General features: G+C 41.1%; 1 protein-coding gene across 1 annotated transcript; it reads left to right on the forward strand.

Moving 5' to 3' along the window:
• The first annotated feature begins 10,377 nt into the window (after positions 1 to 10,377).
• On the forward strand, positions 10,378 to 14,644 carry LOC128364089 (creatine kinase U-type, mitochondrial-like). Its single transcript, XM_053324578.1, has 9 exons — positions 10,378 to 10,520; positions 11,103 to 11,301; positions 11,384 to 11,479; positions 11,579 to 11,800; positions 12,118 to 12,203; positions 12,699 to 12,822; positions 13,027 to 13,161; positions 13,272 to 13,397; positions 14,528 to 14,644. Exons 1-9 carry the CDS (start codon positions 10,378 to 10,380, stop codon positions 14,642 to 14,644), a joined length of 1,248 nt encoding a protein of 415 aa, XP_053180553.1.
• Positions 14,645 to 19,653: the final 5,009 nt, after the last annotated feature.

Genomic DNA, 19,653 nt, shown 5'->3' on the forward strand with positions numbered 1-19,653 from the left:
ACAGGACTGACAGTCGTACGCTGATGTGACAAATGAGTGGGCAGTCGTCAAAATGATTTGACACGCTCTCGGGTTGCCAGGTGTGACAGGTAACTCTCCAAAGTAGGTTATGATATTTAAAAATGCGGTTTTATACACAATTTTCCATAATTAAAAAAAAAAATCTCTCATAAAAATTAAGTATAGGCTATTTTAGTAGGCCTTGCCTCTTATTATGTCACATATCTCCAACACTATAACAAAAATACACAAATCCGTTTATCAGTATTATAGACCAATTGCCTAAAAAGCTGATGTTAAAAATGTGACGCAGTCTCATTGTGTCATAAAGTGTCACAAATCTTATTGTAAGTATTGCCTTAGCACACGTCCATTTTAGTTATAGTGGATAAAGAAAGATGAGGACAGGGAAAGCCAAACATGGCAACCATTCTATATGTATTCTTTAGGCTACGTTTAACATGTGTGGCATCAAAACATAATTATTTTCTAACGTTGACATGTCTGTAAATTGCCATCTAAAGCCTAAAACCATGCCACAGTCATGAAATCATTGCCGCGTAAAGTGCCTACTACCGACATCTAGTTGCGGCATCTGTGGGTGCCGCAAGAAATGCCGCAGAAAATGCCGCAAAAAATGCCACGGAAAGTGCCTACAAGCGACATCTAGCTGCGGCATCTCTGGGTGCCGCAAGAAATGCCGCGGAAGATGCCGCTGCCGGCGGCAGCCAGCGGCACTTTCTGCGGCATCTCTGGGTGCCGCAAGAAATGCCGCGGAAGATGCCGCTGCCGCAAATTGAGCCTGCCCTCTCTCGATTCTTGATGCGGTGTGGGGAGGTCGGACGAAGGATCTGCCGCTGCGCCCGGGCAGTGACGAACCCCCAAAAACCTCCAATTATTTGAGACGTGCTCGTGCGGATCTTAGATTGTTGAGTCTGAGCAGATATAGCGGTGATACGTTAATGAGGCGTTAATAGTGATAAGTCGAAGATACAAGCAAGGCAGCATGGGTCGAAGTGCGATGGTGACACAGTGAATTCTGAGCATCCAAGGAAACTGAAAAAATGCTAATATGAACATCGCTCTGAGGGTCAGGGCGATGTGAGGAGTTTGGTATGAGCGAATGGTGTGTATGCAAGTGGACAGCAGTTCAGCGGTAAGAGAAAGCCGTTTGGCTGGTTCTTGGCTAAGGAGACCAGAGAGAAGTGACTTACTTGGGGATGGTTTATGGCTGGGATGGGATTACATGTGATTAGTTTGGAGAAAGACTAGTACCGCTGAGGTAGGATTTGGTAGTAGGTGTTCTTATGTTCATGGCAGAATGCGCATGGGTGATGTAGCAGATGACGGTGGTAAGATAGAACGAGGGGAAAATTATGTTGTGTCGGTCATGAAAGTGTTGGAAATTATTCCAAGCTGTCCAGTAGGAGGAGAGTGTAGGAGATAAATAGATAAATTGTTAATGTTGTAGTTTTGGAATTCGAAGATCAGAGTATTAAAGATGGATTTACGGATTGAAAGTCAGTGCAGAATATGGAGGAACTGGAGTTGGCAGCAGTTTGGCATGCAGAGCCAAGTTTCTGAACTTCTGGAACATAAAATGAGAGAGAGAGTCAGCGATGGTATTATGGTGGCCTGGGACGTGGGCGGCGCGGAGGATATATTGGTTAGTGACGGAGTGCCACGTGAGCGACGCATGAATGGCATGATTGAAGAGGAGTTGGAGCGACCTTTGTTAATGATTTCAACGACTGATATTATCAGAGTGTATAAGAATGGATTAACTAGACTATTCGTGTCCCCATAGAACGGCGGCGGCTACTATGGGGTAGATTTCGAAGAGGCGGAGGAAGCGACCTGGCAATTGTCCATGAGTTCTGGGGGCCATTCTGATGCTAACCATCTACCGTTGTAGAAACCCCCAAAATCAGCAGAAGGAGCGGCATCAGTGTAGCTGGATGTCAAGGGAGTTGGTCAGCTGATCATCATAAAAGAAGGAGATACCGTTCCAGCTAGAGACAAGATGGACCACAAGCGAAGCTTGGCGAGACATAATTGGTTCAGTGAGAAGGAAGACAGAAGCGACGGGACTGAGGATGCAATAGACAGCATGTGGCTCTAAGAGCGTCGATAATGAAATAGTTATGGTGACGAAATAGGACGACATATGTTACTTTGAACGTGTGACAGGGGCATTGATAATGAAATGGTAGAAGTGATGAGATAGGACGATGTGTAGGTTACGTTGAACGTATGAAAGGGGCGTTGATAATGAAATGGTCGAAGTGACGAGAGAGAAAGACAGGTAGTTTACGTTAAACATGTGAAAGGGGGTGGTCTCAGCTGGCCATTTGGCGGAGAATAATGCATGGTTCTGTCTGATGAAGTTGCGGGAGTAGCACTTGTGGGCAATGACGTCCCGAGCTGCAGGGATCAGATTAGTCAAATATGGGTTATCCTGATACCTCGATGATGAGACAGCAGGGCACTGGAATCCCGGTGGCAGAAGTTCCAGTTGAAACAGAGTGCTGGCAGCTCTTGGTGCCAGGAACCTTGACCAGAGCAGGTTTCTGTGGCAACTAGAGCATAGTGTCCATGTTAAAAGCTGCCTGCTGTCGAACTAGGCGAGCCAAGGTTGGATTGAGTAAACAGCGGGGTCACTGACATCAAACATCCTGGCCGAATTGAAGTGGTGCAGATGTAGTGAAAAACAGCAGGGGTCATTGGCATCCTGGTGCTGATGTTCTGGTCTAAGCCGAGTGCTGTGATTGGAATGAAGAGACGGCAGGGGTTGTAGGCATCCCGGTGCCCGATGTTCCTGTTGGAACGAAGTGCTGTGGTTGGACAAATAAACAGCATGGGTTTCAGGCATCCCGGTGCCTGATGTCCATAACTAAGCAAAGCGCTGCTGTAAGATTTAAGGAAACAGCATGATCGCAGGCATCCCGGTGCCTGATGTCTCTGTCTAAGCAAGCGCTGTGCTGCTGTTGGATTTAAGGAAACAGCATGGGTCGCAGGCATCCCGATGCCTGATGTACACGACTAAGCGAAGTGATGCTGTTGGATTTAGAAAACACACGGTCGCAGGCATCCCGGTGCCTGATGTCCGTGTCTAAACGAAGCGCTGCGTTGTAGTGCGGAAACGCCATGGTTGCTGGTATCACTGTGCCCAATGTTCCCGTCTAAGCGGAACACTGTGGTTGGAGTTAGAAAAACACATGGGTCGCAGGCATCCCGGTGCCTGATGTCCCTGTCTAAACGAAATGCTGTGGCTGGAGTAAAGAAGACCGCATGGGTCGCAGGCATCCCGGTGCCTGATGTCCCTGTCTAAACGAAATGCTGTGGCTGGAGTAAAGAAAACCGCATGGGTCGCAGGCATCCCGGTGCCTGATGTCCCTGTCTAGGAGCGGCGCTGCGGTTGGAGTGAGGAGACGGCAGGGGGTTTATGACTCAGACAATATAGAAGCAATTTCAGGTTAGTTGTATTTGTGATAAATTGTGTCAGTAGCTTGCGATCCAGTGCTTTTAATGTGGACGATAGAGTGATTTCGGTTAGTATTGTGATAAGCTGTGTTAGTATCGGCAATACGATGTGTTTAATGGCAGATGATGCCTAAAATGACGATTGACTCGATATACTGGCAACGTACAACCCGGTGTTTGTAACGTTCAAGTGCGTGTAACGGTGCGCAATGGCAAGGTGACGTTAGAGTAGCTGCACGAGAAGCTTGCAGCTGGTATATGAAACAACGTGGAAGTAACTTTAAATTAATTATGAATCTTTACTACAAAGTAGTGGAGATGGATAACGTATGATGCAGGACTGATGACGTTGGTATAAATGCCATAGACTGTATAGAAGAAATGGACGTAACAATGTGACGTCACCCACTGGTTTGTGGACTGCTGCTCGGAAGCCAACGGTTTCTAATCTGGGCAGCGCCATCGTGAAAATTTCAGGTGCATGCTGGGAAAAATAAAAACACGGATTCTACTTATATGGCATGAGGAGGGGCCATGGGCGGAGCAGTGAGGTTGCAATCAACCTGTTGATCACGTAGCCATGCCCTAATGCATACCCTGCTTTATCAAATATAAAATCAGGGATGGCAAATGTTTTTTTATTTATTTTTTTTTCAAATGATCATACTGCATTGAAGAAGGCTTTAAACTAGCGATTGAGACCATAAACACATTTTTGAAAATGTTTACTGAGGTTAGAAATCAAGTGAGAAGTTGGTAAATTCTCCATTGACTTGTACAGAGACAGAAGTCCTTTACCGTTTTGCACCAAAACGATAATACTGACAAGTCTGAGTAGAATTAGTAGGCAATACTACCTGGCCCCTGCCACGGGGGCTGTGGCCGTGGGGCTACGGGGCTTTGTGACGTCACTCGTGCGGATCCAGGCGATGATTGGCTTAGATGAAAACACGGAAGGCGGGAGCGCCGGTGGCTGTTGTTGACGCAGAGTAAACAATGAAGCTTTAGTTTAATGTGGCTGAGGTTGATAGGGAATGCATCCTATGCAGGAATCATTGGCAGTTCAGTCGCTGATGTCGGGCTCCGTTTGTGGATGTCAAGGCTGCCGGACGGAGAGTGCGAGTCCGGTGTGGTGGAGGGTTATTATTTGGACTGTTGAAGCGGCTGAGGAGGGGAGAGTTGAAGCTGCTGCTCCAGCGGCTTTTTGCGTTGCTTCCCTGTTTTTTTGCCCTCGCTAGTGGAGGAGAGGAAGCCGCAGATCTACCGGGAGTGTCACATCAGGGGAGTGTAAGTTGAAGAACCTGCGAGGCCGGCGTGTTCCTGCGGGGCCGGCGTGTGCCCCGCGGGACGCTCGGCTGCGGTCTGCTGCTGGGTGACGACAGGAGAACCGGTTTCCCACGAATCTTCAGTCAAGTCGGACAGGTTGATCTGCAGTTCGTGATCCGTGGTGAGTTCACTCTTGGAGTAGTAATCGTAGCATTTGTTCAAGTTTTGTTGATGCAATGCGGGAAGTACGATCTGTTTCTGGGATGACCATGAAAGCTTGACTGAGACTGCCTGCACGTGAAACTCCACAGCGAGAGTGAACGACTGGGAAGCTGTTAGGTCTGTTTATATAGGAGCCGGAAGGGGTGTAATTGGTGTGTGTTCCCGCTCCTGAAACTGCGCTTATCAAGCTTCGATTGTTAACTTCCCTGTAAGCATCTGCAGAGGGAACGGCCAGATCAGACTTTTTGTGTTTTGTTTTTGTAGGAAATATTATTGGAGTTGTGGAAAGGGAGAGAAAAAGATGTAGGCAGGCCAGACAGAAACAGAGAGAGTGAGTGAGAGAAAAACTGTGAATCATAGACAAGTTGAGCAAATGTTTGCTTCAAAATGTTGTCAAGGAGATGTGCCAAGTTGTGCAGGATCTGCTGTCACATTTTAGAGCAGGTTGGAGGTAGGGTTGGGCGATGTCTAGGAAGGGGAAGGGGGGGGGGGGTGTTGTTGTTACATACTTTATTATTTTTTCACTTTGCTTCATGTTTGATACACGTTGTTGTACGACTCGTTTATAAGAGAGAACGGGAGAGTTCGCTCAGTAGGTACGTTTTACCTTACAATGACTGCGAACGAGGTAGATTACTCCAGTAAAAGTAAGACTTAGTTTAATGACTTAGAAGTCGCCAAATGACTTACTTTAACGAATTTCGTTAGTTTATATAATGCAGATTTGTAGAATATTACTTTTATGAGGGTCACAGTCACAGACAATAAACTTACCATTTGATAATTGTGGTAGCAGCGGTGCAGCAGATGTAATAAGTCCACGCAGTACGCTGGCTGCAAACTAATATTAAGCTTATAGCCTATTCATTATTATGTCGATGGACATACATTGAGTTCTTTTGCCTTAATAATGACAAAATAATACACAAAAAATGGTCGGATTGGGAACCCATATGCATAATGTCTCCACGTTGCATTTAGTGTTACCAGGGCTCAGCTAGTGTTGCCTTTTAAAAAATCGTCGATTTCCCGGGATTCCCTGGAAAATTGGCTTCTTTTCCCTCAAGGTACACTTGCACTCACACTAGCCAAATAATCCGGACTTTAGGGGGCAAACGTGTTTGGGCACGATACGATTGCCTAGTGCGCCCTAATTGAACAGTGTTCGTGCAATCGCGATGGCTGTCATCGTCCATCGGACCAACCCTAGTTTTAGGGTTGTAGGTTGCAAGCATTTGTCTCTCAGTGGGGAAATTATAGCAGATCAACCAACATGACTCCTGTTTCTAACGGACAGATCGATGGTAGTTGCTGAAGTTAATCAACGTTGTGAGTCTGACAGTAGATAATCAAGGGCTATGTTAAGATCTGTTACAATGGACATTACATACTGAGAAAAAAGAGGAAAGGAACTAACATACAAAATAAGGAACACAAAGAAATACAATGCTTACGTAATACTGATTGTCTCTCTCTGTTTGCGTTGTGAGTCCTTGTAAAGCTTTTGTCCACACCTTCCCTGTCTGTACACTGAATGATACTTAAAGACATACAGGAACTTCTACAAAGAGTGGCAGGGCTGATATTCCCATAAACAGATCAAGTGACCATAACCTACATTTTGATCAGAGTGAATATTTGGCGTAGGGAGCAACAAGATGAAACAATGTTTCAAGTTTTTAGATGCCTTTTCAGAATATAAGCCACAAATATTGAAATGAGAGTAATTGTAACTTGCAATAAATACAGCATATCAGCCTAAGGATAGATGTGGCAAATTTGGATTATCAGCTTTTTTTGTGAGAACAAAAGATTGTGATATTCTATCTATTGAAATGAGGAACCCTGCTGCATAGGACATTTTTAAAATCAAACTTAAAATAAGGTTAAAAATCTATTCAGATATGTGATCATGAATTACACTTTTTTGTAGATTAACTTTAACTTTAACTTTATTATTTTAGTCATTGTGTGTTGACATTGATATTCTCACAGTATGAGGCTCCACTAACCACACTGATGTACGTTTAAAAATAACCATCATAACTTTTTCCTTTTAAATATTCATTTATTAATTTCTGACCTTATTAAAAACCCAATGTACAAAAAAGTATTGGAATGGTAGGCTTACACTTTCCTTTGCCACAATCTGAGCCTGTCCATTTGTCTGTTTGAGAAAATTGAGAATTAGTATATCAGGGTCCTGAATTTTACTAGAATGTGGTGGAAAAAATACCCATGTCACACTGCCTTTTATATATATTAATATTGGGAACATATTTTGATTTATTATATGCTATATGTGATATGAATTAATACATTTGTATGCATGCTTTTGAAATAGTGAGGTTACTTATGTTTTTAGACCTCTTGTGAACCAAACTCCAATGACAGTATAGTGCTGTGTACATAATCACAGATAAACATCCATTGTATCAAACTATGTTGTACAGCTGAGGTCTCTGAGACCTCAGAAAGAAATAATGCATCATTTTCTGTAAATTAAATCTGGTCATTTATACTGTGAAAGAAAAAGATAAAAGCCTACTGTCAGTTGTGTGCATGATCAGTGGCGGTTCTAGCTTGTATGGCGCCCTGGGGGAACCCCGCCTTCAGTAACCCCATTGCCCCCCTCCCTGCTGATGGCAGCATTTTGTAGTGTGATTCATTTATTTATTTCATCAGTAGGCTACTGCACAGAATTAGGTGCACAAGATTAATCTGCTCCCCTGACAAAGGGCTTTCATTAGAAAGACCTGAGATCAACCTACAACCCCACAGAACTGGGCCCTCTAACCATTAAATCAAGAGCTAAAATTTCTCAAAATAGGCCTATTCAAATCTTTTTTCTTTGGTGCATGCAGCTAGTGCCGCCCCCGGCAAGATGCCACCCTGGACGGCTGCCCATGTCACCTATATCTAAATCCGCCACTATGCGTGAGCATGTGTGAAGAGGCAGGCAGACATGCTGACTGACAGTAGAAAGAGGATTTTCTGTCTGTTGCCCAGTGAGAAGCTAATCCTGAGCCACTGTCCCTCCGCTCTCTCTCCGCCTCTGATCCCATCTCTGTTCTTCAGTCTGCTCTGACTCTGCAGATTGAGCCTCTCGGGACTGAGCTGCGGGAAACTAACAGGCCCCTCCACTCTTCAGACTACACTCAGGTGAGTGATGGACTTTGCCTCATCACTTCTCATGCTTCCCTTGAAGAAGAACCTTATACTTGTTTCAATTATGACGCTCTTGGGTTTTTTGTGTCAGTTCATAAGCTTTCCTCTGAACAAATGGGAATATTCTGAAAAAATACAATGCATTTACTTTATATTGTTATAAGAGCATATTCGTGTTCAATACACTTTAAAACAAGCTTTATTTACATTTACGACATACTGTACAGCCTACACAGCAGCCTATTGCATTAGGGCCTCTTAATCTGCCTTATATTAACAGGGACCAACCACCTGTCAACAGCTATTACCATTAATATTTCCTTTATCAAAGCTTAAGTATATCACCTACATTAAAGGCACACCTGACATTGACTGGCAATGTTTTATGACCATTATTAAAATACACAAAACCTAGTACGCAAAACCAAAAGCGCTCAGTAACACATCTTGCCCCATTTCAGGAAAAGTCAAATGTCTATATGTGCCTCTCCTCATCAATCTCCTCTTCATTAAATCTAGTCTCCTGTGGGAATCCCTCTAATCCTACTTCTTCCACTGTCTTCCAGTGTCCTCTTACCCTTTAACCAACTTCCCCATGACCTTAATATGGCCTATATCATGTCTTGCTTAGGCTGCCCCTCTCTTCTCTCAATTTCTCCTTTCCCTCTAGTGTTTTTTTCTTTTCAGTGAGAATATCTGGCTTCTGTCTGTCTTTGTTGAAAGTTTTACTTTACATTCTTTATCTGCATTTTCTATCCACTTCAGTAGCTCCTTAATTTCCCTCACTTCCTCTCTCATCGTCATTCTTTCCACTATTTGTTCGGCTTCTTCTCACCATCTGCCCACTCACAATCTCTGTTTTATTCCTGTCTGTCTTGTGTAAGAGTTGCTGACCAGGATGCAAAGGATCATGTGTTGTCTGAGGCTGATGCCAGCTCTAAGTTGGCACTTCAGCTTAACCTTGCCAATTTCTACTATCAATACTACAATGTGTGTGTGTGTGTGTGTGTGTGTGTGTGTGTGTGTGTGTGTGTGTGTGTGTGTGTGTGTGTGTGTGTGTGTGTGTGTGTAAAAAAATGACTTTGACCTGTGGCTTGAGACAGAGAAGCAAAGACGCAGAAATGTCTCATAGAAATACTGTAATATTTATTCCTGTTGCAGTATTTGACACCATTACAGTATCATAGTTTGATGGATGTTGTCTGATATTTGATTAACATTGTCTGACAGACAGTGTTACACTGTGGGGGGCCTATGACATATTATATTAATATGGTGGCATCGCTTTCAGTATCCAATCACAAATCATCTGATCACCTGAGCTGTTGGCTCTTCTGCGATGGCCAATCAGAATGCCTCTGTCCGTTTCTAGAATAATCTCATGACACAGACTGAAGGCGTATCCGTTACTTAAGCATTTGATAGCTTAATGCAATTAGTAGTTTTGTCTGTGTGCTTGCAAAGCCATATGCATACTCATGAAGTTCATTGTTTCATAACATAAAATCCTTCTTTATTATGTCTCTTTTTTTGCACTAAGGTCACAGAGCAATAAATACAAAAAGTAAAATATATATTGCAGCACTGTCAAATAAAAAACCACTGCCATCCCAAAAAATGTATTTAGCACTGTAATCCAAAAAAGATTGTGCCCTGTAATAATTTGAATAATTATAATTTCAATCTCCAGTGTTACCAAGCTACCAAGTTTTTTGAAGAGACACAGTCAAGCCTTCACTGGTCTCATACGTATACACTGATAATGTCACAGGTTGTTGCCGATCCTTTCCACTTTTTTCTAATACTCTGATTCCCAATTATTAGCTTCCTCCAAATGCCATCTGTGACATTCAGACAGGATGCTGCGGTAAAGTTCAGACTTGCTAAAGCCAATAGCTCAGCATGCTACAAAGTAGTGCAAATAAACACAAACATATAGCCTGACATTTCTAGCTGCCTAATTAGGAAACAACCAACAATTACCACATTCAGATATGGATGGTATTCTGGGGTAAACTACCTATTTGCCTGCAGGATGTAACCAAATTTAAAGGTGAAATTTAATTGACAAACAGCGGTAATACAACATGATGTCAACGACTGAAAAAAGGGCACAAATATAACCTCTCACTGAAAGACTGGAAATCTTTTTTTTTTTCTTTTTTGACTTACTAGAAAAAATACAAGTCACCTTTGCCCCCCTATCTATCACCAGGAAATATCCCAGACTACTTAACCATGGCAGGCTCATTCACCCGCATGGTATCAGGCCGTAACACGGCAGTGATTCTGGCCAGCATGGGAGCTGGCACACTGGCATCAGGATACCTCCTCAGTGACAACACTGCTGCTGCTGAGAGGAAGAGGCTCTATCCACCCAGGTGTGTATGTGTGTGTGTGTGTGTGTTTGTGATAATTACCTGTATAGCCAAGTTGTTTAACGTTACTGTTTCCTTTAAAGAAGAATTTAAGGCCGCTTATCAACATGTTGCAAATATTAAATAAGTATAATATATTCATACATACATAGATTCCAAACCTGCAGTTCATACAAAATATTTAAATTAATTTTCATGATGATGCAGGACACAATGTATGATGCAAAAAACATCTGGTGCAAAGTGAAGATTGATCTGATTGGTCTTCTTTTCTCACTCCTGAGTTTCGACCATAGACAGACCCACATCTGTCACTACATAATTTCTTAGCAAATCCTCCATCATGATTTACAACTGTTGTCTGTGTGTCTAAAAAATTACATATTGAATGAGCAAAACAAAAATAAATAAATCCTCTGTTTATGCTAGTATTTAGAAAACGGTATACATGGTGTGGCTTCAATTTTACTGGAACATATATTTTAACTCAAAAGGTTATTTGTCTTAAAAATTGTACAGACTGAAACATGAAGCAGTTCTACCTAAGTAAAAAGTAAACTTTTCTAACTGGAAACATGTCTACAGTGCTGATTTCCCTGACCTGAGGAAGCACAATAACTGCATGGCAGCAGCCCTGACCCCAACCATTTACGCACACCTGAGAAACAAGGCAACCCCCAATGACTGGACCCTGGATCAGTGCATCCAGACTGGGGTTGACAATCCTGGACACCCCTTCATCAAGACTGTAGGCATGGTAGCTGGAGACGAGGAGAGCTACGAGGTTGGTGTTATTTTTTGTAATGAATTGTTCATACTTTAATCCTAAAAATGGAGGAACTTATAGTGTTTACTTTTTCGATCAGGTGTTTGCCGAGATTTTTGACCCTGTTATCAAGGATAGACACAATGGCTATGATCCCCGTACAATGAAGCACCCCACTGACCTGGATTCTTCTAAGGTCAGACCTCCATTTCTTTGTTCTCTGTGCTACATCCATGGCCTTGTCAATCACTTCTTGCATCCACTCATACAGTGACCTGACCTTTGTCCTCCTCAGGTCACCTCTGGGATGTTTGATGAACGCTACGTCTTGTCATCTCGTGTCCGTACCGGCCGTAGCATCCGTGGGTTGAGTCTTCCACCTGCATGTACCCGCTCTGAGCGTCGTGAAGTGGAGCGTGTGTGTGTGACAGCTCTGGCTGGCCTGAAGGGAGAGCTGGCTGGTCGCTACTATAGCCTGGGAGAAATGAGTGACAGAGAGCAGCAACAGCTTATTGATGTTAGTGTCAAACACACATATGCACATATCAGACCATTGTCACTTTTGGGGACATTGGATAGGCTTGTGTTCATTCCCTGGAGATTTACCTTAATCCTTACCATAACTACTTGCCTAACCCTAATCCTTACCCTTACCTTAACCACTGACCCAATAATCAGCTTTTCCCAATTTGGGGCCATCCCCAAAAGTAGCCTATGACACCATGCATACACATGCACACACATACATTTACATGGTTGGTTTCTGCAGTTTTATATTTTGACCTTTGACTTCTAATATCCCATGATTAATCTTTCCCTTTACTGGTCAATCAGGAGCACTTCCTGTTTGATAAACCTGTGTCACCTCTGCTTACGTCAGCTGGGATGGCCAGAGATTGGCCTGATGCTCGTGGGATCTGGTAAGACTAGGACAGACTCAGTCCAAGATATACTACTGCCTTTATAGCTACACCGCTTGTAGTCATTTTTTAGATTCCCTAGAATGCTAAGAAAGTTTTTTAAGGAGGCCTCAGAAGTTTATTTTGTTGTCCACAGCCATCATTAGCGCTCAATTTGTGGTAGAGACAACTGAATATTTGGTGTAGAGTTACAGCAACAGAAACAGAAACTAACCAACAGCTAATTTGTGACCGAATGAACGCGCTTGCAGTTCCTACCAAAATCAAACTAATGTAGCTTACTTTTTCTCAGGTTTTAATGCTTTTGACATCCTTGTATACCCAAATGCTGCAATGAGCTAATCAAATTTCTCTACAAATCTAAAATGCCTCTTTTTTTTTGGAGAAATCCAAAATATGTTAAAATGTTAAATTACTGAATTGTAGATGTACTTAAATGGACATCAAAACCTAGCTTTTGACTGGAGCTGATTTCTGCTTCCGTGATTGTCTCAGGCACAACCATGAGAAGAACTTCTTAATTTGGGTCAATGAGGAGGACCACACAAGGATCATATCCATGGAGAAAGGAGGAAACATGAAGAGAGTGTTTGAGAGGTTCTGCAGAGGTCTTAAACAGGTATGCAATCATTTACACAGTGTGGATGTTTAAAAAAAAACCAACAACCTCAGTGTAATTTTTTAGAGACATTATACACATTCATATTAAAACAAATATTATAAAACAAGATAAGACTGCAAAAAACAGAGCCAGAAAGTGTGTGCCATTTCTTATTTGTTTACTGCTTGTACTGAGATTATGTTGTTTTGTTGTGGCTTCTAGGTGGAGAATCTAATTCAGGAGAGAGGCTGGGAGTTCATGTGGAACGAGCGTCTCGGCTACATTCTCACCTGCCCCTCTAACCTTGGTACTGGGCTCAGGGCTGGCGTGCATATTCGCCTGCCCTTCCTCAGCAGGGTAAGACAGCAAAAACGCTGACATCTCAACTTGAACAATTGCATTCACCCTTTCATGGTGGTTTACTTGTCTGAAGATAATTTGATACTTGTGTGATGTTTGTCATTTAGGACCCTCGCTTCAAGAAGATCCTAGAAAACCTGAGGCTACAGAAGAGAGGCACAGGAGGAGTCGATACGGCTGCTAGTGGAGACACCTTTGACATCTCTAACCTTGACCGTCTGGGCAAGTCAGAGGTAAGCACACAGGAAATGAAGAGAGGAAGGCAAAGGCCAAAGCAAGTAAAAAAGTAGAAATGAGCAGCAGGCTGAGAGAGACAGAGCCACACAGAGGAGAGCCAACATCTCAACAGGTGTGAGCTATGAATAACCCCTGCTGTTCTTTAATCTGTAATCCAGGCAGGGAGGTACCAGTCGAAGCTAACAAACCTCTAATTCCTGAGTTGAACTTCTCATGCACCACTTCCTCCCAGGCTGTGAACCAACCTCAATAAGATCAACCAATCAAACGCTGTATAAACTCATAGATCGCTACGGTCAGGGTTTGGTTTACAGTCTTTCACTCAAGGGATGCAGGATTTATGTTTGTCCTGAAAGGAAGTCTTGTCTGGGAGGCTGAACTCAGGGAGCAAAAGTCCCCTGTTCTAGATTAATTTAGCACTGCCTCCCAGCAAAACGAGCTCTTATAAACATTTATAGGGCAGTTACAGCTAATCAGATGCCAGCTGGTCATGGGAGAAATGATATGGGAATCAGTAATAGTAAAGAGTCAGAGCAGTAAAGATTAGCAGAGGATTTAAACACATAAACACATGAAGGACAGTGGTGGTCAACCATCTTCCATGTGGTGGAAAAAGTACTAGCATATGCTACATACTCAAGGAGAAGTAATGATTTACTGATATTTCTGTCAAGTACGGTGTGAGTACTTTTGTAAAGCAAATGAAACAAAACCAGTTGTCTAAATCAAATACTTTATTCTTCTTTCCTGACTGGCTCTGTGAATAGTTTGAGAGCTGTCCACCAATGAAAATCTGACACAATGTGCAGTAACACCTGGGTTAGGGCTAGGGTTGAATATTAATTTAAAACTTCAGGAAAAGTAAAACTACTTAGTACAAAATATAGTCACTCCAACCAAACCAGTTGATTCCACAACAATGAAATTGAGCCAGAGCTGTTGTCAGGTTAAATTAGATTCTGAATACATTTGAGCCCTAGTGGCACATGGTAGGGAGTCACTGAGTTGGGGATCTGGTGCAATGGCTGGCAATTATTATTAGATATTATTTCAAATGTCACCTGAACTTGTGAAACTGTATGTTTTGCTGATCTAATTGTCAATTCTTGTCATTATGCATCCACAGGTTGAGCTGGTGCAGCTAGTGATTGATGGTGTAAACTATCTAATTGAATGTGAGAAGAGGCTGGAGAAGGGGCAGGACATCAAGATCCCCTCCCCCATCGCTCAGTTCAGGAAGTGAACATCACCTCTGCTGGGAATCCTGGAGTAGAGCAGGCGCTCCAACCGCTGGTTGTTAAACTGTTGGTCTTACAAAGTATTCATGGCATGTATATCATCGTACTGACTTAAATGCAGAATAAATTAATTACATGTACATGAATTCAAAACAGAATAAACTCACTTGATGAATCCAGCTGCCTCATGTAATGATGCTTGTCAGACGACTAAAACACAATGATTTTTGCTTTTAGACATTGTAATTAAAAATTCAGTTACAGCAAAGAAAGGAAAAAGAAGTAAGCCTGTTAATGAATTCCTAATCAAGTTTATTGAAGCAGGTGGAATTGTGACAGAAACTAGATAAGACAATGATAGCTACCATAAAACCATACTGCCAGTAAAAAAAGCAAAACAAGATAATAAACCCGTGCTACATCTAGGTCAAACAGGAAACAAAACTACAGTACTAATAAAGTATATTGCACACACTCTCAACTGCTTTGCTAGTTCATTCTCTTCCTTAGACAGAGATGTTGTTATTAGGCTATGGCTAACTGCCAGACCTAATAAGATAGAGCTACGTATATTGGACAATAAAGCCATTACCTTTACAACTCTATATTTAAATGCTGAAACATGACTTGTCCTGACTCCCAAACAAGACTGAGCTGTAGCAAGTATGTTCATGGTCTTATACTGATCAGATGTTCTTCTCTGTCTAATAAAGACCATTGGCAAAGGGAATAAAGATGGATGGATAACTCCTCAGCAGCTGGTCATTAACCTGGCATCAGACATCACCAGCTTCCTATACAAGGCCCTTAATCCAGGGGTAAAAGGCCAATCTCATTACTAGCAGACACCAGACAGGCCAAACATTATCTGGTTAACACCTTAACACAGCCAATTTGATCATATTTACATCCTTGGGTGAGAAGTGAGGATTATAATACATAAATAAAGGCATCCTGCTATGAGAAATTAGTGTTTTAATTATTTAGGCGAATGGCCCCTTTAAATCCTGCTGCTCAGAGAGTCTCTGAGTCGCTCTTCCTTTTCTGGCAGCAGATTAATGACGTAGATGTATTAATGCTATTAGAGATCTATGCTAAAGAGCTCACAAACTGTGTGTGTGTGTGTGTGTGTGTGTGTGTGTGTGTGTGTGTGTTTGTTTGTGTGTGTGTGTGTGTAATGAATTAATGCTGCAGTTATTACAATCTGAATGAGGTTAGGATATATTTGAAGGACACTAAAAAAGGATTTTCTAAACTGTAGTGTTTAAATGGGATTCACTTAAAATATCCTCAGTGTATAGTGCCTCTAGGAAGCCTCCAAGATGCCATGTTTACTGTAATATGAAACTGATGTCATGGCTGTTGTAAATCTGTTGTATAAAGACTGAATAGTTACACATTGACATCTCCAGGTGTGGCTGTTTCAGTCTCAGCTTCACCACAGATGGCTGAAGTGCTCTGGGCAAATGTTGTGCACAAATAAAGGACAATTAAGCTGTTTCAACTCAAGTAAAGAAAACCCTTCTTGATACTGGAATTCCTTTGGTAAATGGTTAGATGATGAATTAGTGAAAAAATAGACTGAAGTATCAACTTTAAAAAATGGTTGGTGGACACTCCCTGTATGTCACCTGCCCAAATATTTATTGGTACTAAGCCAAAAGCATGAGGTGCATTGAGGCTATAAAACACACAAGGAAGTGGATCATTTTCATTTGAAGCCAGAGCCCTTTCTGCATTGTTCCAAATTTGATCAAAGAGTCAAAATGAGGCTGTTTGTAACTTTAGCGTTCATCTGTATGATGCTGTCAGCAGGTAAGAGCACTAAAGATGGACAGTCAGCACAGATATTTGCTTTATTTTTGTTGGCTTTGTAAAACGCTTGCATTCACCTTTGTTTGCAGTGTATGGATTAAGGTGTTTCACCTGCTGGGGTGCAAACCCTGGTGAATGCACTCACATTTGGGATTGTGCTCCCCATCATGACCGATGTGCCACCACCATTGGTGAGTTTAATTTTCTACCATACATGTCTGGATGTACGGTTTGATTCTCATTATTCCAAATATGATCTTGTTGGATCGCTGTTATTTACTACAGCCATGGCAAACCTTATTAATAAAGAGGCTGAATTATTAACAGAACCTACTTCGGTAACATATTTTAATGAAAATTCTCCTGTCTTTGTCTGTTGCAGTGGCGGAAAATCTTATCAGCAAAGAATGCATGATTAGTGCTATGTGTGACAACATGTATTCTTTGGGGGTCAGTTGCTGTAGGGGAGACTTGTGTAATGGAGCAAAACACACTGGAGTCTTTGTCCCTCTCCTTTTAGCACCCATAGCTGTCATTATACTCTTAATTTGAAGCCTAACGTCCTCACTTTTACATCCATCCTGTGAAAATCTAAATCTGCTATGGTGCTTTGATGGTTAGAATGCGGAGGAAGCGTACTGGCACTGAAGGACCCTTTGAAGCAGTTATGATTTTTGGATTTATTTGGACACCTTAAAGGAAAACTTTAAAATCCTGGTGGACTTTTGAGAAGGATTTGCTTTTTGCACTCTATCTGTAATTATTCTAATGATTTCATGTATAATACAGTTTTTTTATGTTTTACTGCCATGGAACTAAATCTATAGTGCACTTTTTTTATCTAAATGTAAACATGTAAAAACTGAAAATTGTAGCTATTTAACTTGTGTACTGTATATTTTAGAGGAAATAGCAACTTGTTTGTAAAATATTGTACTATGTCCTGTGTGTAGTTGATGAAATAAGGCAGTAGAGGGCAGTATAAAAGACACAAAATGTGGTACACAAATATTGTAAAAAAGTGAGACTACATGAACATAACGCTTTGTGTGATTGTCATATGTCCATTATTATGCCTAAACAAAACATTATATGTTTATAGATATGAGTCTATTGCATGTACCATGTAAATATAAATAAATATAAATGACCATTAATGACTGACTTTCTTTAACTGCTTATTTTGATGAATGTGCAACATAAAATGTGTAATTGAGGAATAAGTTCATGAATCCAATGAACTCTCTTTAGACAATCTTCCATAGTTATAGTGAGTCATAGTCAATGTAAGTGTCAGATAGGATCTCGTGTTTTGCATCAAAACAAGAATGTGTGATTAAATTTTTAATGTTAAATTAAAAGCTGCAGAAAGATTTTTAGAAGTTCAATGACCATAATTTCAGAGTTTGCGGTCTGATTTACTGAATAATATTATGAGTTTAATATTAATGGACAAATAAAGTGAAGTTATAGCAAGAAATTGCCAGTTGACCTGGTGTTTACCTCTCAAAGAGCAGATCGAGACCACACCCATATGGCTATCAGTTCTGATATCTTTTCAAAGTGGACTCTTACACTCTGACCGCATATAAACTAAATTTGCTCCCCTTTGTCCAGTTACTATTGAGATAAAACATTGTGCTAAATGAAAGAACAACCAACAGAGCTGTGGTTTAACCATTATACCGTCACTAACTAAGTCATGAGTGTTAGTGTAAACTGTATTCATATCTAACTATTCTGTGGTGTTTGTGGTTTGATAAATATACATAAAGGCAGAGTTTAACTTCATGTTTCAAATTATTTCTCATAAACCTGTAGTTAATCTAAATATAATGCTATTTACTTTGGATCTTCAAAGACACTGTAGCTCATTCAGAGAATCTTTCAAACATAATCACATCAAAACACAAAACATTTGCTACAGTATGAGTCATGCCAGTACAGAAAAAGAGCCCACGCACACTAGGATCTCCACATTATATATTAATCTTGATGAGTCATGTCGTCAGTTAATTGAGCAAATTATTAAATACAAATGCTTATATTGTAATTGTTAATCTTATTTACATAACAGCTGCAAATTTCTGAATGACTGTCACGTTGCCTAGATTGCTGCAGAACCGTAAAAATAAATCTTTAAAGGCTGTAAGACATAATCTGCTCTGACGTTATAAGCAGTGTGTGGACAATGTACTGTATGTAATTTGTTTTGATATTCTTGCTCTGGGGTCAGTTGATAGATGTTTTAATGCTTGCTGAAGAGGCAGCTGAGCAACTAGAGAGCTACGGAGCTGAGGTCACTTATACACTGGTAGCTAAAATGTTAAGCAATGTGTTTACACCAATGAATGTTCATTTATGGATGGAAATGCTTACTGTCTGTGTCTGTGTGATTGATTTATACTCTTTCCATTGAAGCATATAAAACATACGAGTGGGGGTGTACAGTATCTGCTGCCAGTCTCTAACTTCTCACATGAGCCAAGCTGTCAGATAAAAGGGAAAAAGCTGCTTAATTGTTGTAACTTCTGTATCTTCTGTATATAGATTATTAGTTACTGCAGGTTACAAGTACACTTTGCTGAAATACAAAATATGTACTTAGCCTTGACTAGAGTGTGAGTCAGTTATATGTGCTCGGAAGCAGCTACACTCTTAGACCTCATGCAGTCCAGGCCTTTCCTGGAAGCACGGGAACCTAATTGGCTTTCCCTCTTTGACCAGGCAAATCTTGCTTTGCCCAAATAAGCTCTTTTACAGTTTTGTCATTGCTATCCAATTTACTCAACAAGTATACCAGTGACTCTCACCTGACATTTTGGATTTGTCATTGTACAGGGGTGAGATGTTAAGGACAAGTGACCCCCTCCATCCAGTCATAATTAAAGCTAAAAGATTACATAATTAAACATGTGAAGTAGTGTATTGTCTGTATGTCACTGCAATGTTACAAAATAAATTTAAAAAAAACTAATTATAACTAAAATGTATTATATTGTATTCAATGAAGTACAATTTTTAGAACGGAAGTAGAAATAGAGAGAAAGAAGGATGAAACAGAGAAACAGTGTGGTTTATTCATTTACTTAAATAAACATAATTTCCTTTTTCTGTTACTTTAGTATTATTAGTAACACAAGCATGTCTAATTCTGTGCAGGGTCACATCTCATCCACATGGACATGTGACCCCTTTT

The sequence above is a fragment of the Scomber japonicus genome, chromosome 9, assembly GCF_027409825.1.
Source record: "Scomber japonicus isolate fScoJap1 chromosome 9, fScoJap1.pri, whole genome shotgun sequence".
Classification (NCBI taxonomy): domain Eukaryota; kingdom Metazoa; phylum Chordata; class Actinopteri; order Scombriformes; family Scombridae; genus Scomber; species Scomber japonicus.